At 46.4% G+C, this 20,464-nt stretch overlaps 1 protein-coding gene across 1 annotated transcript; it reads left to right on the top strand.

Moving 5' to 3' along the window:
- Positions 1-13,754: 13,754 nt before the first annotated feature.
- On the top strand, positions 13,755-19,531 carry PLAU (plasminogen activator, urokinase). The gene is made up of 11 exons (XM_072756281.1): positions 13,755-13,919; positions 14,147-14,219; positions 14,654-14,687; positions 14,846-14,953; positions 15,282-15,456; positions 15,641-15,732; positions 15,918-16,137; positions 16,356-16,504; positions 17,082-17,222; positions 17,574-17,722; positions 18,402-19,531. Exons 2-11 carry the CDS (start codon positions 14,178-14,180, stop codon positions 18,576-18,578), a joined length of 1,287 nt encoding a protein of 428 aa, XP_072612382.1. The 5' UTR covers positions 13,755-13,919; positions 14,147-14,177; the 3' UTR covers positions 18,579-19,531.
- Positions 19,532-20,464: the final 933 nt, after the last annotated feature.

The following is a 20,464-nucleotide window of genomic DNA, read 5'->3' on the forward strand; positions in this document are numbered from 1 at the left end:
TCTCAATCACAGTTGTTTTTATAGCTCTTGTGCTGATCCCAACCTTGATTCCCAACTGGACCTTGACCTTGGCCTGGACATAGGCTTGCTTCTGATCCTGAGTACATTATACAGCCATGCTTTTTTGGTTGTTGTTATTTATAAAAATCTTTACACATAGTATTTAATTTGAAATTAACAACTCTATGTAATCATCTCCATTTTACAAATGAGGAAACCAAGAAGGTGGAAAGTGCCTAAGGTCACACAGTTAGTAAATTGGGGATCCCAAATCAGATTCGGGTCTTCCTGCTCTAAATCCAGGGCTACCGGAGTGTGAGTCACTTAATGTCCAGATATAAGTCTTCATTGTCCTTGTGGCAAAGTAATCCTAGATAATCAAAGACCTCAAGGTACTGATAGTAGTCATAATAATAATAATTTTAACTTGCTAGGCAATTTCTTTGTGACAAGCAAAGTGCTGAGAAGCTCTTCATACATTTTCTCATCTAATGCCCACCACAAGGCTACAGAGCTTGTAGGTCTGTTTTACAAGTAACCAAACCATGGCTTTCGGAGGTTAAGTAATTTGCCCAAGGTCACACAGCTAGTTAGAGGCAAGCCAGAATATGGATTCAAGTCTCTCTGATTTTAAATGTATTTCACTTCAGGGATGCCTGACTAGCTCAGTCAGTAGAAGATGTAACTCTTGATCTCAGGGTTATAAGTTAAAGCCCCACGTTGGGAGTAGAGGTTACTTAAAAAAAAAAAAAATCTTCAAATGTAATTCACTTCAACCTTTACAAAGAAATGGGATAGCAACAGGAAGCAGCCAGGAATCTGAGTCTTGCAACCATGTACTCACCATACCTTTTGAGCCATAGTGCCAAATTCCAGGGTTTTGTGTGTTTTATCACCAAAACTGGGTCAAAAATGAGTCAAGTCTTGGTAGAACTGACTCACTGTGGTGTCTGTCAGCCCTAAGAGGAGACAGGAAGCCTCAGAGGGCAACAGCCAGATGACCACTGCAGAGTGGATGAAGGTCCCGGAAGCATCCACCACAAGCCCCACGGTGGTTAAATGTGGAAGTCCACGTGCCTGCCAAAGAAAAGACCCAGACCCCAGGCCCATTTAAAAAATTAGACCTGCCAATCCCCATTTCTTTCTCCGTACTCAGCCCTATTCCCTACCAGTGCTCCATTTTGGTCTTTTCTCCGTCTTTCATCTCTGACTCTCACATTTTATCCTTCTCCTTCATGGGCGGGCTCTTTGTTTCCATCTCAGGCCCCCATCCCCACCTCATCTCAAGACTCTGAATATCATTGATGCCACCTTCCCATGCCCTGTTTCTCTGAATCCTATTCTCAGTGCCTGGTAGATCCCTGTGTCCCCCTCTTTTTTGGCAACCATTTTTTAGTAAAATATGCATAAATGGTAAGATTTACCATTAATATATATCTTACCATAAATGGTAAGATTTAAAAGTATTAATTAAAAATAAATTAAAAATTATTAATTAATTAATTATTAGCATGGTGAAATATACATAACACTTACCTTTTTAACCATTTTTAAGTGTACAGTTCAGTGACATCAAATACTTGTGCTTTGTTTTATAACCATCATCACTATTCATTTTCAGAACTTTTTCAACATTCCAAATAGAAACTCTGTACTCATTCAATAACTCTGCATACCCTCTCCCCTCAATGCTGGTAGCCTCTATTCTACTTTTTTCTGTGTGAATTCTATTTTAAGCACCTCCCAGAAGTGGAATTCCATGATATATATGGCCTCTGTGTCCAGCTTATTTCACTAAATACAACATTCTCAAGCTTCATTCATGTTGTAGCATATATTCGAATTTCATTCGTTTTTAAGGTTGAATAATATTCCCTTGTATATATAGCATGCCACGTTTTGTTTACCCATTCATCTCTCGATGGACAGTTGAGTTACTTTGCCTTTTGACTTCATCTATTGTGAATAATGCTGCAGTGAACATGGTGTACAAGTATTTGTTGGAGGCCCTGCTTTCAATTCTTTTCAGTATATACCTAGGAGTGGAATTACTCAATCATATGGTAATTCTGTTTAACTTTTTGAGGACCTGCCAAACTTTTTTTCATAGGGGCTGTACCATTTTACATTCCTACCAACAATACACAAGGGCTTCGATTTCTCTACATCCTTGCCAACACTTGTTATTTTCCACTTTTTTTTTTTGATAATAGCCATCGTAATGGGTATGAAGTGATATGTGAAATCCATTTTGAACACAGTGGTTCAAGTATTCCAGATTCCTGGGGTCTGTTCTTCCCCCTGGGTTTCCCATGAACCTCCGCTGGCGGGCAGGATTAGTATTTCCCTGTGGCGGAGAAACCACCATTGCTGATGAGCAGTCAACACACGTCTTTCTTCCTGTACCCTCTGGTCTTTCTTCCAAACTCTGACAAGGGCTGCCCATCTCTCTGCCTTTTGCTTATGGAAAGTTGGACTGAGAAATAACACAGGCTTTGGGAAGATTATGAATTCAATATCTTTAGGCCCACAGTCTTCTGAGCTCTTTTATTCATGTAGTCTTCCAGGCCAGAGGCCATAGGACTCCACAGGGACCGACTTTATAGGTTTGAACTGCCACTGACCTCAGAACTAGAACAGTATCCAGATCCTAGGGCAAAATTGTTTCATGGTCTCATTAGGACCCAAGGGAACTGCTTATATTCTAGTTAAAACCCCCAAACTATTTGAATCAAGCCCTTTCCTTTGCTGAGCCTAGTATTCGGTGGTTTAGGTCTCCAAGACAGATCCTGGGTGTGGTGATTCACCTCCTGCATAACCCTTATGACTCCTTGAGGGGAACTTGGAAACCTGGAATTTTGGTTGGGATTCCCAGTTCATATTCCCAGAACCCAGACTCTCTGGGGCAACATTTGTTTGTATTGTTTAATACTTACGTCCTCTCCATGGACTTCTGATGTCAAGAGCAGAGCACGTCAAACCTGGCCCCCATACGGTCATAAGTTCTGAGTTTTGTTACAGCTCCAGCCTACTTCTTTGCTCATATTAGGTGCATGGTATATTTCTTTTTCTTTTGGTCTTTTCTGTCTTCTGTGAAAGCAGGTGGAAAAAACAGAGACCTACAGAGGGAAGTGATTCACCCTAGTGCATGGATGGAGTCAGCAACTGAGCTGGGAATGGGACTCCATTCTTTGACTCTGAAACCACAGCCCTCACTGTGGGCAGTCACCCTTTTCCTCAAGATAAAGCTCTCAGCTTATGCTCCACTATATGGCTTTTGTACTTGACAGGTGCCCCTGGGATTGGGCGGTGGGGCCCTCTACCCTCAATCTTCCCACTCTAACCCATGAGACTGTTATATTGACCTTCAAATATGGATTTTTATGGTACAGCCCTTGAAAGGAAGTTTCTAAGGCTCTTTCTAAAGCAAAACACATGACCTTGCAAGTTTGGAAACACAAAACGTTCCTGAAGACTAAGAACGAGGCAATTGTAGCTCTCCTCTCTTCCCTTGCATTCTTACTTCTCCTTCACTGTCCTGTCATTTCAATTCTCCCTTCTGCTACCAGCACACAGTCCTAGAGGGTAATCATTTCCCCATTCCGTCCAGCCCAAGCCTAGACAAAACCCAAGTTACTCTCTTTTGCTTCTCTTATTTCAATTGAGACTGGTAAGAGTTTTCAGCTTTACTAGAAACCTTATACATATCCTTGTTTAAGAACCTATAATGCCATGGGATGCCTGGGTGGCTCACCTGTTGAGCATCTGCCTTTGGCTCAGGGTGTGATCCTGGAGTTGAGTCCTGCATCGGGCTCCCTGCATGGAGCCTGCTTCTCCCTCTGCCTGTGTCTCTGCCTCTCTCTGTGTGTCTCTCATGAATAAATAAATTAATTAAATCTTAAAAGAAAAAAAAAAAAGAACGTATAGTGCCTTGGGGCACCTGGGTGGCTCAGTTGGTTAAGCATCCAACTCTTGGTTTCTGTTCAAGTCATGATCTCAGTGTTATAATCTCAGGATCTTGAGATTGAGCTCTGCCTTGGGCTCTGTGTTTGGTGTAGAGCCAGCTTGGGATTCTCTCTCTCTCTGCAACTCCCCACCTTGCACTCTTTTTCCCTCTCTTTCTGGCTCAAAAAAAAAAAAAGAAAAAGAAAAAGAAAAAGAAAAAGAAAAAAAAAGAAAGAAAGAAAAGAAAAAGAAAAGAATAGAAAAGAAAAGAAAAGAAAAGAAAAGAAAAGAAAAGAAAACCGATAGTGCTTTCCTAGAGTCTATGGTATCAAGTACAGACTTCCACCTGGCTTTTAAGATCTCTTACAATTAGACCTCATCCTTTCTAGCTCTACTTCTTTCTCACTACTCTTTGGTGTAAACTCTTCCTAATTGCACCAGATTTCTCACTGCTTATATACATGTGCACACACGTACACACACATACACATAGTTAAGGACTTACAAAACTTACTCTCCATAATATATAAAGTGTTTGTTCCAGCTTCTGTCATTTTCCAGGGCTCTTGTTTGGAACTTCTTTTTTCCCCGTGTCCTACCAATCCAACATGACACATCCTTTAGGATGTTTTCAGACCTAGGACATCTCTAACTTCAGTGTGTCTGTTCTTGTCTTTACTGCAATTTTGGTTAGTGGTCAGATTGGTTCATGTTAACTTTTTAAAAAAATTTTGATAAAAATACACATAAAACTTACCATCTTAACCATTTTTAAACATACAGTTCTGTAGTGTTTTTTTTTTTTTTTCAGTTCTGTAGTGTTAAGTATATTCCCCTTGCTGTGCAACTGATCTTTAGAACTTTATCTTACAAAAGTTAAACTTTATACCCATTCAAGAACAACTTCCGATTTCTCTCTCATCCTATCATCTGGTAACTACCATTCTCCATTTCTATGAATTTGCCTACTTTGGATACCTCTTTATCTAAAGATATGTAGAATCACGTAGTATCTGCGGGGTTTTTTTGACTGGTTTATTTCACTTATTATAATGTTCTCAAGATTCATCCATGTTGTAACATGTGGCAAGATTTCCTTCCTTTTTAAGACTGAAAAATATTCCAATTATATGTATGTACCACATTTTGCTTATCCATTCATCTGTCAATGGACACTTGGGTTGCTTCTACTTCTTGGCTATCGTAAATAGTACTGCTGTGACATGAGTGTGCAAATATCTCCTTGAGACCCTGTTTTCAATTCTTTTGGATATATACTCAGAATTGGGAATGTTGGATCATATGATAATTCTGTTTAATTTTTTTGAGGAACTACCATGATGTTTTCCATGGTGGCTGTACCATTTTACAATCTTACCAACGGTGCAAAAGTGTTCTAATTTTTCCACAACTTGCCAACACTTGTTCTTTTCTTTTTTTGTAGTAACCATCTTGCTTAATGGTGTTTTGATTCCTGTATATTCATTTTGTCTTCCTTAACAGATTTTAAATTTCTTCAGGGTAGGATAACATAAGTTCTTCTGCATGCCCTCAGGGCCTAACCCAGCACTAGGTACACCTTAGGTATTTGAAAGTAATTTTTGGTTGATTGAATGAAATTAACAGCTTGAGTTGAGCTTAATTCTTTTATTTTTGAATTTGGGGTAGAATTTTCTTTGCAAACAGAAATAGCAGACTGTCACAATGGACTGAATAAATCCTTAAGATGTTATGCCGTGGAGCAGAGGGTCTGCTCAGGGAAAATGTTAGTGTTGCTTCCTTCTTGACTAAAAATACAAACATCATGGTCATCCCACAAGCTGCTGGGCCCATTGTTGCTGAGGATAGTTCCCACCCTCCCTGCAAAGGAAACCCAGTTTTACTCAGGTGGAACCAGAAGACCTTAGGTGAAAAAAAAAAAAATTGAGAAGCTCAGAAGGGTGCCAGGAACTGTCACAGAAAGTAAGTACAGATATTCTCAAGTCTGCTTTATTCTCACCTCTACCCAGTTTCTCCCAATTTTCCTGAGGTCCTAGGGAACTAATTTTTCATCCACTGCTGTGACTTTGAGGGTTACTCTCATTCTCCAAACTCTTTCAATCTCTATATAGAAAAGTCCCTCCATTAGCCATCCACTTGGCATTTTTAAAATGAAATGATCATTAGGATCTAAAAAAAGAACAAGACAAAAGTGCCGAAGCAATTAACTTTTTGAGAATAGATTCTTTAGAAAAGTTGCCTCAGGCTGGCTGGGTTTGCACAAGACTCTCAGGTGTACATTCCCTTCTTGATTCATCCCTGTCTGAGAAATTCTGCCCAAAAGTTGGCCTTCCAGCCCTGGATCTTTCCCATCTCTACACTGGCCCTCATTTCAAAGGATAGAATTGGAGTGAAAGCCCCAATAGATAGAAAGTTTGCGATTTAATTGGGCATTTCCCAGGTAAAAAAAAAAAGTAAACCAACACTCCCCAGATATGCATGGACTGACATTTTCCCCAAACTTGTTTGGTGGTAAGAATCTTGTAAGATGCGTATGGAGAATCTGATTCCTAAGCCCCATTCTGGACCTAATGAATCAGAATTTCCAAGGAAATAATCTAACATTCCATATTTTTTAAGCCTTCCATCCAGGTGATTCTTATCATCAAACAAGGTCGGAAAACATAAGATTAGTGAATATTTTATATTAGAGATTCCTAGGTACCTATTCAACACAGTACATTTTTCCCTCTGTGGGAGTGGGGGTGGTAAAGAGACAACACTATCATAGTGATAACCAACACAGGCTTCAGAATCAGAAACCTAGGTTTGACCTGCCATGTATTGGCATGACTATGTGACTTTAACTTCTCAGAGCCTTCATTTCCTTATCTGTAAGGTGGGGATGGTGTTGCATTTTTGTCATTGAGAATTAAATGAGATAATGTACATGGAACTATTACCCAATGCCTGCTAAATAAAATGCACGCTCAGTAAAGAGATGCTATTATTATTTTCCCACAGAAGAACCATAGAGCATTTTCATCATTTAATGATGGGTGAATGATGGTTATGAAAAGAGAGGACTGTCCATAGATGTTTCCAGAGATCCACATGGATACATAAACATAGCCAGAAGACCCGGTGATCACTTCTCTGACTAGACCCAGCTGTGGCTGGCTATATTAAACAAAAGGAAAAACATCTTTATTAAAATCTAGCTCAAGCTAGGTAGGCAGGAACCAACACAGACATGACTTGGACAGCTGGGGCTACCCTGGGATGTCACCAGTGGTTAGAAGTAGGAAGATCCCCAGGTATAAGGACAAGCATTCCTGCCTTCCTGAATAGAATGCAATACTGCATCAGAGATAGTTCTCCACCTCTTGGAATCAAGCAGGTATGGGTATGAGTCCCAAGTCTACCATCTACCTATAGTATGACCTTGGGTAAACTGCTTAATATCTACGAACCTCTGTTTTCTTATTTGTAACATGAAGAAAATAATAGTTTTCCTTAAAGGTTGTTGCTAAGATTGAAAAAGAAATGAATGTTAAGCAAAAAAAGGAGCTTACTACCACTTATCTTTAACAATATCCTCTTGTAGGGAGCAGCCTCCCCGCCTCCCGCCCCCCTTCTTCTTCTTTTAATGATTCCTTTTCTTTTCTTTTTTTTTTTTAAGTAATCTCTTCGCCCAACGTTGAGTTTGAATTCACAAACTCAAGATCAAGAGTCAAATGCTCCTCTGACTGAGCCAGCCAGCCGCCTCCAACCTTCCTCTTCTTTAAACACTGTCACACTTTCCACCATCACTGCTCTCAGAGAAGCCTCCCTACTTGTCTACCTTCATGCTGTTCTTACACTCTGCAAACACATCTATCTCAAGGGTTCTGCTTTGTCCCTGCTCCCTCCTCTCACAGACTTCCATACATTTTGTCCTATACAACTTCTGAAAGGATACTGACCTCCCCCCAGCATTTGGCTGCCTCATCACACTGTTATCGATCACTGCTTAGAGGCAAGCAGCACCCTTCTGCAGGTGGGTAGGAAGGCAGAGAGACCGAGGATGGGGGTTGAGGGTGGTCAGGAAGGGAGGAGTAAGGATTCAGACTGAGGAGGGGAGAGGGTGGAAATGTGTCATGAGTTTCCTCAAAATCGGCCCCAGCCCTCCTGAATTCTGAATCTCATCATTTTCAGTGAATGAATTCAGATGATTCACTTCCCCTCATTAGCCCTTTATTTTCCTCTCTGTGTAATGGAAAGGGAAGTGCTTGCACTTGCTTTAAAGACCGAGAAGCATATAGAATCCAGCTTGGGGGAGCCACAAGCACATGAAATTATACATCATCGGGGCTAGGGATATATGTTGGTTTTCTTCTGAGCAAAGTTTTTGAATAACTAACTCCTGGCTGCATGTATGTCCTTAAACATCATTGACTTCTTTGGCGATACCTATTAGTTTCCCGTTTCCATTTTCAGCCCCTTCCTCCTGGGTATCCCCTCTAGATTCCAGTTAAGCAGCCATTGCCATCCAGCACAGTAACCTAAGCAGAACTTTTGGGACCAGAACTTAGCTTTGGTTCCTGGAGGGTACTCAAAATCTAGATCTGGAAAGCCATGACCAAGACTCCTTTAAGGTTACAAGTTCCTAACTGAGGAAGTAACTGGGTTTGGGTTAACGACAAAGAAAATTTTAGCCAAAGCTCAAAATATTCAAGCAGAGATCTCAGCTAATTGGCTTGGGTAGGGCTAGGAATTAGGCCAGAGATTGTGAGGCAGGGAACGGGAAGAAAGAGTAGGGGTCAGAGGCTGAAGCTGGAGGGACCAAGTTGGCTGCTCTGTTTAGGGCATGACTGACGACAGAGTATAACCTCAGAGTGCAGTCCCTGGGCTCTTTGCTTTCCATGAGTAAGGAAGCAAGTATGTGGTTTCCTCTGCCCTACTCTTTCCACTCTTTCCGCAGGCTGCTGGGGGCCTAACAGTCCTAGCACTTCCCCTATCATGTTTCAGGACCCACTGTGACAACAGCATCTTTTCCCTGAGCACTAAACTAAACACACAGAGGAACATCAGACCCAAGGAAGCTATGTGACCAGCATTTGGTGCCTCCTTCCCAGAATTGCAGAGGAATCTGTCTGCCCTGGGTGTAGGGGAAAAAGAGAAGAGCTTCAGACAACAGACAATGGAGAAAGGGGGAGGAAATGGGAGTCAGGGTTATGAGTGGTGAGCAGCACATGCAGCTGGCCAGTTGCTGGGAACTGTTGGCTAAAGACAGCATCCCCACTTAACTGGAATTCTGGGATGCACTCCAGAGATTGCTGGTCTTCTGGACCAGTACAGCCATAGTCAGGAAGGCAAGGCAGGCACTTGGGGTAGGAATTGTAGTTTACAAAGTTCATCCTTCTTTTTTCTTTTTCTCTTTCTTTCTTTCAGAGAGAGAGAGCACATGTGTGCATGCATGTGCAAACAGAGGGAAGGATAGAGGGAGAGAGAGTATCAATCAGGCTCCACACTCCGTGTGGACCTGGGCTTAATCTCACAATCCTGAGATCATGACCTGAAATGAAATCAAGAGTCAGAGACTCAACTGACTGAGCCACCCAGGTGCCCCAGAAGTTCATCCTTCTCTCTCTAGTATCTAGAACTGTACCTGTCACATAGTAGGCTCCTGATCAATACTGGGTACATAGGTGCACCTGGGTGGCTCCGTGATTGATCATTTGCCTTCAGCTCAGAGAGTGATCTCTGGGTCCTGGGATTGAGTCCCGTGTCAGGCTCCCCGCAGGGAGCCTGTTTCTCCCTCTGCCTGTGTCTCTGCCTCTCTCTCTCTTTCTGTGTCTCTCATGAATAAATAAAAATTTTAAAGTCTTAAAAAAAACACTGGGTACATAAAGGAGCAAACGGATGCTTTCACGCACAAGCATGATCTCATTCAATCTGCAAAGTGAGGCACAAGCAGAGCAGGTGTTGCCTCCTTTTGCACATTGGGAGCTGAGATCAAGAGAGTTAAGTGTCTTGCTTAAGATTGTTCAGCTAGGATGTGGCCGACCCGGGGCTAGACACTTTACTCTCTATATAGTAATATGCTGAGCATTCTTGGTGTAGCGACCCAGGAATATATCCTGTGACTTGACATGAACTTCCCTTTAGGTCCTGCTGGTCAGAAAATAGCCTTTTCAGGGGCCCAGTTTCCTGGATATAGTCTCAGGGCCAAGTTTAGACTTCCTGGTTCCCTTTGCACACCTGACATCTGCCTGATCTTTTATGAGAAGCTTCTGGAAAGGGGGCCCCTCCACCAGTCTCCGTTGCCACATCTTACTGGGAAGTTGGTCCCCTGAACCACAGAGGCGAGGGCTGGTGGTGTGACTCTGAGGGTCAGAACAGAATGAAATTCTGAAATTATGTTCCTTATTCTCTCACCCTTGATAAAAACTTCAGATAGCGAGCTCACCAAGTTAGTTCCCAGAACCTAGGCAAGCAACTAAATCATACTACACCAAGGGTTCCCCAGGAACTAGGCACCCATAGCCCAGGGAGTATTCTGGAAGGCAGTCTCCAAAATCAGCAAGAGGGCTCCCTTGAGCTGGGACATTATATATCATCTGGCCCTCATCTTCACAGCATTCTGTCTTGTACCCCAGTTTTGTACCCCTCTCCATGGAGGCAGTGAGGTAAAAAGCATGGGAACAAGGATCAGAAAACCTGGGTCCTAGTGCTGGCTTTGTCACACATCAGTCTGTATTTTTTTCTCCACCTCCTTCTTCTCATCAGCAAAGTGGGAATAATGCTTTCCAGCTATGCCACAAAGAGGAATAATTTGTATCAAAATGCTTTTTAGGGGGATCCCTGGGTGGCTCAGCAGTTTGGTGCCTGCCTTTGGCCCAGGGCATGGTCCTGGAGTCCCGGGATCGAGTCCCACGTTGGGCTCCCTGCACGGAGCCTGCTTCTCCCTCTGCCTGTCTCTCTTTCTCTGTGTCTCTCATGAATAAATAAAAATCTTTTTTTAAAAAGTGCTTTTTAGTACAAGACAGTACTATTTTTTTTATGGCAAGAAGAAAAGAGAGTAGGGGAACTTCCAGAGTGACCCAAAGCTCTCTGTTCCCACTTGTTTGCTGATCCATTCCTCATAAAGCACCTATGTGAACAAGGCACGTGCCCAGTGCTGAGAGGAGACAAAGACGTTGAGGATGTGATCCCTGCCCTCAAGGAATTGAAAAGACTAACACAGTTGTGCACCAAAAGATGGACAGAGATTTCAGAGAGCACCAAAGATCGCAGAGTGGAAAGAAAGCGAAGAGTTGGAGGCTTCAGTATTGTTCAACCAGGAGAAGGGACCACAGGGGGAAGGAAGGGGAAGAAAAGTGTCAGCTGCATAACGGTCTCCAAGCCTCTTTGTCCAGGAGGAAATGAGGTCATCCTGCTCTCAAGAATCAGCATGACAGCCTCCAGCCAAGTAATCTAGAGTCATGAGAGCTGTTGGGGGTGCTCTGTGAATCATGACAGTATGCTGGGAATTTCCTGATACCCAGTCTAGTAGTTTCGGGGTAAGTCCTCAGGCTGCAACATCTCTGTTTACATTTTGATCACATTTATTTGCAATTAAATCCAAACAAAACATGCTACAGTCCTCTCCAGGAACTAGCGAGGCCAGCTCTGAGACCTATCGCCTCTCTGATTCAGTCCCTTCCCTTGAGATGTTGGCAGCTCAGCTGGGCACAGAAAAACTCTCTACAGAGGATGATGGGTCCCCTTCCTCATGAAAGCTGGATGGTTAACCGGCACTTTCCCCAGGAGAGGCTGGCATCCTGAGGCCTCTGACAGGAGCAGAACAAAGAAGCTTTCCTCTTCCCTCCTCTGCTGCCTTCCTCTTGCCCCTCTCAAGTGGATCCAGACCCAACGTGCAGCTTTGCCAGGCAGCAAAACGCTGTAGGTTCAAGCAGAAAAAGGGACCAAGCCTTGGGCCGGGCTTTAGGGCCCTAGTGAGTTATAGGGATCGGCCCTCTTTCCTCCCATTTAATGGGGACAGTCCTTCTGGGTAGCAGGAAGTGACCCCAAGCTCTGGTTCCCAACCTTAGGGGAAACGGATGGGGTGGACTGAACCTCAGAGTCCCTGCTGTGCTTCTTTACCTATGTCTGAGGAGGGCAGCCTGGGTGGCTCAGAGGTTTAGCACTGCCTTTGGCCCAGGGCATGATCCTGGGGTCCTGAGATCGAGTCCACGTCAGGCTCCCTGCATGGAGCCTGCTTCTCCCTCTGCCTGTGTCTCTGCCTCTCTCTCTCTCTCATGAATAAGTAAATAAAATCTTTAAAAAAACAAACAAACAAACACATGTCTGAGGAATATGTGCTTGTGCATGTCTATACAACTATGTGCCCTTGCCCAGGGCAGGAAGGGCGGGTAGAGTCCTTTACACATGGTTTGTCTTCCTGGAGGCCAATCTGGTTTGATAAGCAATCATTTTTTATCTTATTAGAAGCAAGGCTTTATGATGAAGTCTGGAATACTAAGTACATATGTGTTTTTTTTTTAAAGATTTTATTTATTTATTCATGAGAGACTCACAGAGAGAGGCAGAGACACAGGTAGAGGGAGAAGCAGGCTCCAAGATGGGAGCTGGATGCGGGACTCGATCCCCGGACTCCAGGATCACACCCTGGTCTAAAGGCAGGTGCTAAACCGCTGAGTCATGCAGGGATCCCCAATACATATGTGTTTTTTAAAAAAATCTGTAATTACGTTTTTGGAATGGGTGATACAAAGGTATGTTTTCAAAAATGTAAACAGCACAAAAGGACATACAGTGAAAAATAATCTCATTCTTGTCCTCCAATTCCCCAATCCCTCCCCTCAGATGTGAAAACAGAACTTCTTACCCCTCCACAGCTTACTGTCTGGGTTAATGAGGCTTTACTAGTGTCTTTATCAATAAAGTATACTCTGGCCCAAGCAAATAAAAGGATTGTTTGTTATAGGAACTTTTTGAAACATCCATCAATACTTCAATAGAAAGCATTGATAATTTGTGCCCTTAGACTTTGCTCTCACAATCCCGTATTCCTCATCCAACCCTTGTCAAGCCCTCACTTTCAAAGACCACTCTTAAGTCAAACTGCAAGAAAAATCCGACCTTGCCTACAGGCTGCCCCTGCCAGCCACTACCAAAGGCCCTTTCCTTCCGAACCAATAAACTCGCTTGTCTTATCCACTGGTTGGATTGATGAATTTTGGGAGGCTCCTATTTGACAGACACATCCCCTGTTAGCAAGACTCAGCGAGTCCGTGTCACATGCATTTTCTTTCTTTTCAAAGATTTTATTTTTAAGTGACCTCTTACAGCAACCTGGGGCTGCAACTCGCAACCCAGAGATGAAGAGTCCCACGCTCGCCGCGCTGAGCCAGCCAGGCGCCCCTGTCACCTGCATTTTCACGTTGAGAAAGAGACTTAGCTCTAGGAGCCGCGCACTAGGTCCCTATACCCCGGGTCCCGGTCACTCTCCTAGGCAGTGGGGGGCCGAAGGTGGGAAGACTGGAAAAGAGCTGATTTAGGGGATCTGGGAAGAGACAGCAGAGCCGGCCGGAGGAGAGTCTCGCTAGTGCGGTTCGCGGCGCTCTCGGCCCTGGGGTGGAGCCGGGGCCAGGTGAGCCGGAGGAGGGGGCGAGGGAGTTAGATGCCCCTCGATCCCTCCGTTCAGACCTCGCTCGTCCCCGTCCCCTCCGCTGGGGACCGCGCTGCGCCCCGCTCCCAGCCGAGGCCGTGGAAGCCCACGGGTCCGGGTCGCGGCTGTCCCCAGGGAAGCCGAGGGAAGGAAAGGGTTGGGGAGATCCCAGGCTGGGGCGGGGCCAGGGCCGGGGCGGGTCCTGATATAGATAGAGCCCCGCAGCCGGCGAGCGGCACAGCGCGGCCCCCGGAGCCCCAGAGCCTCGCGGACTGTCAGAGCCCCAGCGGGTCCCTCCGTCCCGGCTCCGCGTCCCCCCGCCCCGCCGCCGCAGCTACCGGTGAGTGCAGGCCGCCCCGACACCCCCCCGCCCCGGCCGCGCGGGGTGCCCGGCCCGGCCCCGCCGAGCCTGAGTCAGCGCTGCCCGCGCCGGTGCGCCTCGCCGGGCATCCATCCCCCCGCGGGGAGCCCGCCCGCGCCCCGGCCCTGCCGCGAGCTGCCGGCACCCCCGGCCCACGTCCTCGCTCCCCCGCGTCCTTCTCAAGTTGACCTCTCCCTCCCGAGCAGAGCCGCCGCCCGGAGCCTCAGCCCCGCCACCATGAGAGCCCTGATGACGTGCCTGCTCCTGGGCGCCCTAGTGGTGAGCGACTCTCGAATTAGCCGCTTTCCCGCGCTGCTCCCCGCGGCCCGAGGGGGGCGGGGGCGGCCTAGGGGGCCGGAGTGCCCCGGTTCCAGCAACCGCGGGGCCGGACCCCGTCAGGGGGAGGAGGACAGATGTGGCCGTGAGCATCCTGACGGCTCAGGGAGTTCCCACTTTGGGGCAAGGGGGGAAGAAGCCCCAGAGACCGCGCCAGCCTCCTTGCCGGCTCTGTGCCGCCAGCTTGAGTCCATCCGTTTCTCCCTGCTTGAAACCTATGATCTTGCACTTGAGGGCTAGTTAGATGTGAACAAGGAGAGGACAGAGGGGCACGGAGGAAAGGGTGAGATTTGGGATTGGGGCCAGTGTTTCCTCATCTTTGAGGCCCAGGAGCCTGGGACCTTGGATGAACTTCTCCTCGCCTCCATCTCTTCCAGGGCAGCCATGAGTTTCATCCAGTGTCTAGCGCATGTGAGTATCCACCCGTTGCACAATATCTGGCTGCACAGACCACTTGCAGAAGCCTCAGGGGGCGGCCCCTCCCAGACGGCGCTGCAGGCCTGGCTCCCCGCTTGCCTGCTCCTGCGCCCCGCCCCCCTTGCTTACCCTTCCATCTCTGTGATCTCCAGCAAACTGCAGCTGTCTGAACGGAGGAACGTGCGTGTCCTACAAGTACTTCTCCAACATTCAGCGATGCAACTGCCCAAAGAAATTCCAGGGGGAACACTGTGAGATAGGTATGGGGATCCTGACTCTAACTGGGGAGCAGGGGGCACCAGAGACTTGGGGACAGGGAGGATGGGCAAGGTGCAAGAGCAGGCAGGAGTCAGGAGCTGGAGGTGGAGTGGGGAACATCTTCATCCCTGTGTGATATACACAGTGGAGCATAAACACATGCTGTTTCGTGAATCTGTGGTTGCACAAATGTGCGATGAGGAGGGAAGGAAACCCTTTCTAGTGCTTTCTGCCGGGCCTGAAATCATGTGAGGCCTGATAGGCTCTCTAAAATACCTGTCTGAATTTCCTCTTCTTTCTAATATCTCTCATCCTCCCATTCTTCCTTAGATACATCAAAAACCTGCTACGAGGGGAATGGTCACTCTTACCGCGGGAAGGCGAACACCAACACCAGGGGCCAGCCCTGCCTGGCCTGGAACTCCGCAGCTGTTCTTCTGAAACAGTACCACGCCCTCAGACCTGATGCCCTTCAGCTGGGCCTGGGCAAACACAATTACTGCAGGTGAGGTGGGAGCAGCAAAGAGTCTCTGGTAGCCCCAAAGGGACCCTGTTACCATCCCCTATATTTCCAGAGTGCTGTCCATAAGCATGAGAATAGCAAGGCCTCTGGCTGACTTTTCCCTGGAGGGGAAGAAAATGCATTCTGGGTTGGAATGACACTCCCCCCAACCTCTCTGTGTTACCAGGAACCCGGACCACCAGAGAAAGCCGTGGTGCTATGTGCAGGTTGGCCTGATGCAGCTTGTCCAGGAGTGCACAGTGCAGCACTGCTCTTTTGGTGAGTGTCACTGACCTGTTTATGACAGTCAGGTGGAAGGGGACAAACTTATATGTCCCTTTATCCCATGACAGGAGGGTGGAGGAGGGAGGCCTGCCTGACCTTGAAAAACTGGGAGGTCAGAGGACAAGACAGGGACACTATCCTACTTGCCTCCCTAAGACATCCTTTTCTTTCTTCTCCAGAAAAAAATCCTCACTCTCCTCCAGAAAAAGCAGAGTTTCAATGTGGCCAGAAGGCTCTGAGGCCTCGCTTTAAGATTATTGGCGGAGAATTCACCACCATCGAGAACCAGCCTTGGTTTGCAGCCATCTATAGGAAGCACCGTGGAGGCTCTGTCACCTATCAGTGTGGTGGCAGCCTCATTAGTCCTTGCTGGGTGGTCAGCGCCACACACTGCTTCATGTAAGTCCCTCCGTCTCTTCTCCCTGACCCTCCTGCCTTACCCCAAAAACATCCCATTCTCCTTCCCAGCAAAGGATTCCACTTAAATTCCACCCCCCCTTAAGCCCTCTCCATGCAGTCCATGGCCTTGGGGACAAGTCGTGCTCTGAGGTTGCTGTGGAGGGGAAATGACAAGATCTCATGAGATCAGACTATCTGACAAGTCTCCCCTCCCACAGTAATTCCCAGAGGAAGGAGGACTACATTGTCTACCTGGGTCGGTCAAAGCGTATCTCCAAAACATTTGGGGAGATGAAGTTTGAGGTGGAAAAGCTCATCTTGCATGAGGACTATAGTGCTGACAGTCTTGCTCACCACAATGATATTGGTGAGTGGAAAACCCTTTTCTGCCATAAAGATGATGATTGGAGGAAGTGGAGTCCAAGAAGAGAACCAAATGGGAGATTGAGGTTGTTAGGGGGAACTGAATATCCTGTTTTATATAATAAAGGGACATATGTGAGGGGCCTGCTGCTCCCCTGTAAGAGTCCTTGAATTTCCAAACATTTAGCCTCATCTAGATGTCAATGGCCCCATGTGCATATGACTTGGGCTCAGAGGCCCCTTCTTTTGTTGGATGCAACCTCTGCCTGTCCCAGGATCTGGAAATTCAGCATTGGGCTGAATTTAGCCCATCTACCTCAGCCACCCATACATCTGTATATAGCAGCCCTGGCTGGCCAAGTCTTATGTCAGCAGCTGGAACAAAGCCCTTGAGGCATGGGACAGGGGAGGCTTGTTTCAGGTAATAATCTATCAGCAGACTTTCCAGGACGACCTCTGTCCCTAACTGATTTGGGGATAAACATCCAATCCTTCAGCATTTGGAGGGGAGAGACGGTGACCGCCTGACCAGGTAGAGATCTTTCCCCCTGACTTCTCCTGCTTCCCTCTTCCCCCTTCAGCCTTGCTGAAGATCCGTTCTGATGAGGGCCAGTGTGCACAGCCATCCAGGTCCATACAAACCATCTGCCTCCCTCCATCACGTGGTGATGCTCATTTTGGTGCAAGCTGTGAGATCAGTGGCTTTGGAAAAGAGAATTCCAGTAAGTGACATTTGGGGCTGGCTGAGAGGGTCCTGGGGGAGTCTTGTCACCTGGAGGTGAGCTCAACTTGAACAAGAGAGGAATGTGGAGATAGAGATGGGAGCATTGTGGAGGTAGCAGATGGGTTTAGAGATGGAATGGGGAGCACTGTTTAGGGAGTGATGGATCATTAAGGTAAATAGATAGGGGGTAAGAGGCTATACATGAGGTAAAAGCTCAGATTTGGGACAGAAAGAGTAAAGGCTTTCCCTGGCAGGAGCACCTTTTGGTCCCCTCCCTGGCCAAGGGTCCCAGTGGGAAGGTTGGACAGACACATCTTCATGTAAACTTCTCCTTGTTTACTCCATCTAGCTGACTATCTCTATCCAGAGCAGCTGAAAATGACTGTTGTGAAGCTGGTTTCCCACCAGGAGTGTCAGCAGCCCCACTACTATGGCTCTGAAGTCACCGACCAAATGCTGTGTGCTGCTGACCCAGAGTGGGAAACAGATTCCTGCCAGGTGAGAGTTCCAGCCTCTCTTCACCCCCAGAACTCCCCAGGGCTTGTGGGCCTGTCCCTGCCAGCTTTGGGGAGCCTCTCTCCAGCCAGAGCCCCAAGAAGTCAGAATTAGGAGCTCAGGCCTTAGACAGTTTAAACTGATCTTTATGTGTTTACCAAACAGTTGTGAGCCTGGCTCTGTGCTAGGCACTTCAGGCTGGAGACAGGAAGGAAATAAGGCCATAAAAGAGGAGAACAATAGAAAAATAATGCTACTCAGTGTTCAGGGCCTGGTATAAACTGTAAATGATCAGATGTTTGGGAGCGAGGGGTGAGTGCCAATTAGGTGGTCAAGAGGGGAGGCTTTAAAGAGAATGTGATTCTGTAGGCATCTGAGGAGACAGGGGGAAGAAAGGAGAACATTCCCATTGAAAGATACAAAAATGAGAATGAGCATGGCATATTCCAGGATGGGGAGGAAAAGTACCTGAGGATGCAGATGGAATTGTGGCAGATAGCTGGGCTTTGTAAGCCAAGCAGAGTATTTTAAACTTGATATGATAGGAAATGCGGAATCACGAAGGATTTTAAAACTAAGAAACTCTCTCTTTCTTTCTCTTGGGGATGACTGGGTGATTGGGTCAGATGGGCCCCTCCTCACTTTTCCCGGGGGCTCACTTTCTGTGTCTTTGGCTTAACAGGGAGACTCCGGGGGGCCCCTGGTCTGCTCTACCCAAGGCCGCCTGACTCTGACTGGGATTGTGAGCTGGGGCAGTGGATGTGCCATGAAAAACAAGCCAGGCGTCTACACAAGGGTCTCACGCTTCCTGCCTTGGATCCGCAGGCACATAGGGGAACAGAATGGCCTAACCCTCTGAGGCTCCCCAATGGGCCAAGGGAAGAGAGGGGTCCACCCACTCCCATGCTGACTATCATTTTTGCTGTAGAACCATCTGCATCAGCTCTCTATAAGGAAGGAACTGAGGAAGATAGGCTATTACAGAGATGATTTTGCTTGTACTGCCCACCAGGGTGAGCAGCAATAGCTTGATCTTCAGATACAGGCCTGGGTGCTGAGTGCCCAGATCTCTTGAGGCCAGGATGGAGGAATGGCCCTGACCCAGGATGGTATTGACCAGTTGTTTGTCTTTCTCTGAACTAAAGCCTCCTGGAGTGAAAAATGCCATTTCCTGAGCATAGGTAGAAAGAGAGCCAGCTCCCCCAACAGCGGGCATTCATGAGGCCCACTGTTGGGAAATGAATAATTTCTTAATTAGGAAGTAGAACAGAACAGAGGTCTCTTGAGGGAGGGTGGCCACTGTTGAACAGTGGCTTGGGGAGTGGAGACACTAATGACTTGATGGAAGGGCTCTGACATTCCATGAATGTATCAGGAAATATTATATATGTGTGTATATGTTTGCACACTGGTGCATAGGCTGAGTGTCAGTGTGTGTAACAGCTAGTGTTCCTGAGTTTGACTGCAAGTCTAGATATTTCCCTAAACTGAGTGTACTTTGATGTCACATAAAATGGTCTGGAGAGGTCACTCCTAGGGCCTCTTGGGCCTCTCATGTGATGATGCCTATGAATGTATCATTCTGGGGCATGGCCTGTGACCAGCACTAAATTTTCAGTTTCATTTTTACATAGATGTTCTTTCTTGGCCAGTTATCCCTTTTGACCTTTCAGCTGAGTTTATCCAATCCTCACTGGGTGAGGTGAGGACCACTCGTGTACACTGAATATTTAATAATTATATTCTGCTATTTTTATTTATATCTATTTTTGTAATTTTGAATAAAGATCAATAAAATGTGATTTTTCTGAAGACTTTGGTTCCTTCTTGGTACTTGTATGAGAGGGAGTTGGGAAGCTTAAAAAGTGGAAAATAATGGTGGTGGGATATACCCCAGAGTTTCTTGGGGGCTGAATCTCTGGACTTAATGGGGCTTTGGGAAGTAGAGTCTAGAAGAGTTATAGAATAGGTCCTCCATATCACATAAGCACATGGTGTGCAGGCTTGATATCAACTGTCAATTCCCTCCTTAGACTGATGCCTTTGTACAGTGCACATCTTGACAGCTGTACACAGTGATCCACTAGGATAGGCCCCACCATATTCTCTTCACCCTGGTCATAATAACCCTGGGGCTGACCTCAACCAAGCAAAACACCTGCATGAGTGCAAATTGCTGATCTAAAACCCAGCCCAGCTTGAGTGTGGCATTCAGGGAACAGAAAACAATTTCCCAACATCTGTGTGAGGGTCTGGTGCTAAGTTTTCTCAGTGTGTTAATGGAGCTCATGACCAGTCACTGCTATCCCAAATATTAGGGGACTCAGAATCTAGAGCTAGGTGGTATCCTAATGGAGGTGGCCACACATTTTGAACCAAACATTGACTTCTGGAGAACTGGGATGTAGAAGGCAGGTGGAGAGATACAACTGAATGGTAAAATGTTGAAATTTCCAAGCTATGTTAATGGGTTTTGGCAGTGTTTCTTAACCAAGTCACCTAAGAACCTTTTAAAAAATATATACATGCCAATGCTCCACCCATAGAGATTGTGATTCAGGTCAGGGCTGGTGCCAGGTCTTGTGAGTTTAGAAAAATTCCCCAGAGGTTTTTCTTTTTTTCCCCAGATGTTTTTGATAAGCACTCTTGATTGAGATCCTTTGGGGACAACTGGCCAGATTACCTGAAGGTCCAAGTAAATTCAAGATATGGTCAGAATGTGTCCTCTGCATGAATAGTCAGTTT

The sequence above is a fragment of the Vulpes vulpes genome, chromosome 4 (assembly GCF_048418805.1).
Source record: "Vulpes vulpes isolate BD-2025 chromosome 4, VulVul3, whole genome shotgun sequence".
Classification (NCBI taxonomy): Eukaryota; Metazoa; Chordata; class Mammalia; order Carnivora; family Canidae; genus Vulpes; species Vulpes vulpes.

Excerpts from the sequence above, each read along its gene's own strand:
- PLAU (XM_072756281.1), top strand. The coding sequence starts at position 14,178 with ATGAGAGCCCTGATGACGTGCCTGCTCCTGGGCGCCCTAGTG. Across the intron at positions 14,688-14,845 it reads TCATCCAGTGTCTAGCGCAT|CAAACTGCAGCTGTCTGAAC; the intron begins GTGAGTATCCAC and ends TGTGATCTCCAG. Across the intron at positions 17,723-18,401 it reads GGGAAACAGATTCCTGCCAG|GGAGACTCCGGGGGGCCCCT; the intron begins GTGAGAGTTCCA and ends TTGGCTTAACAG.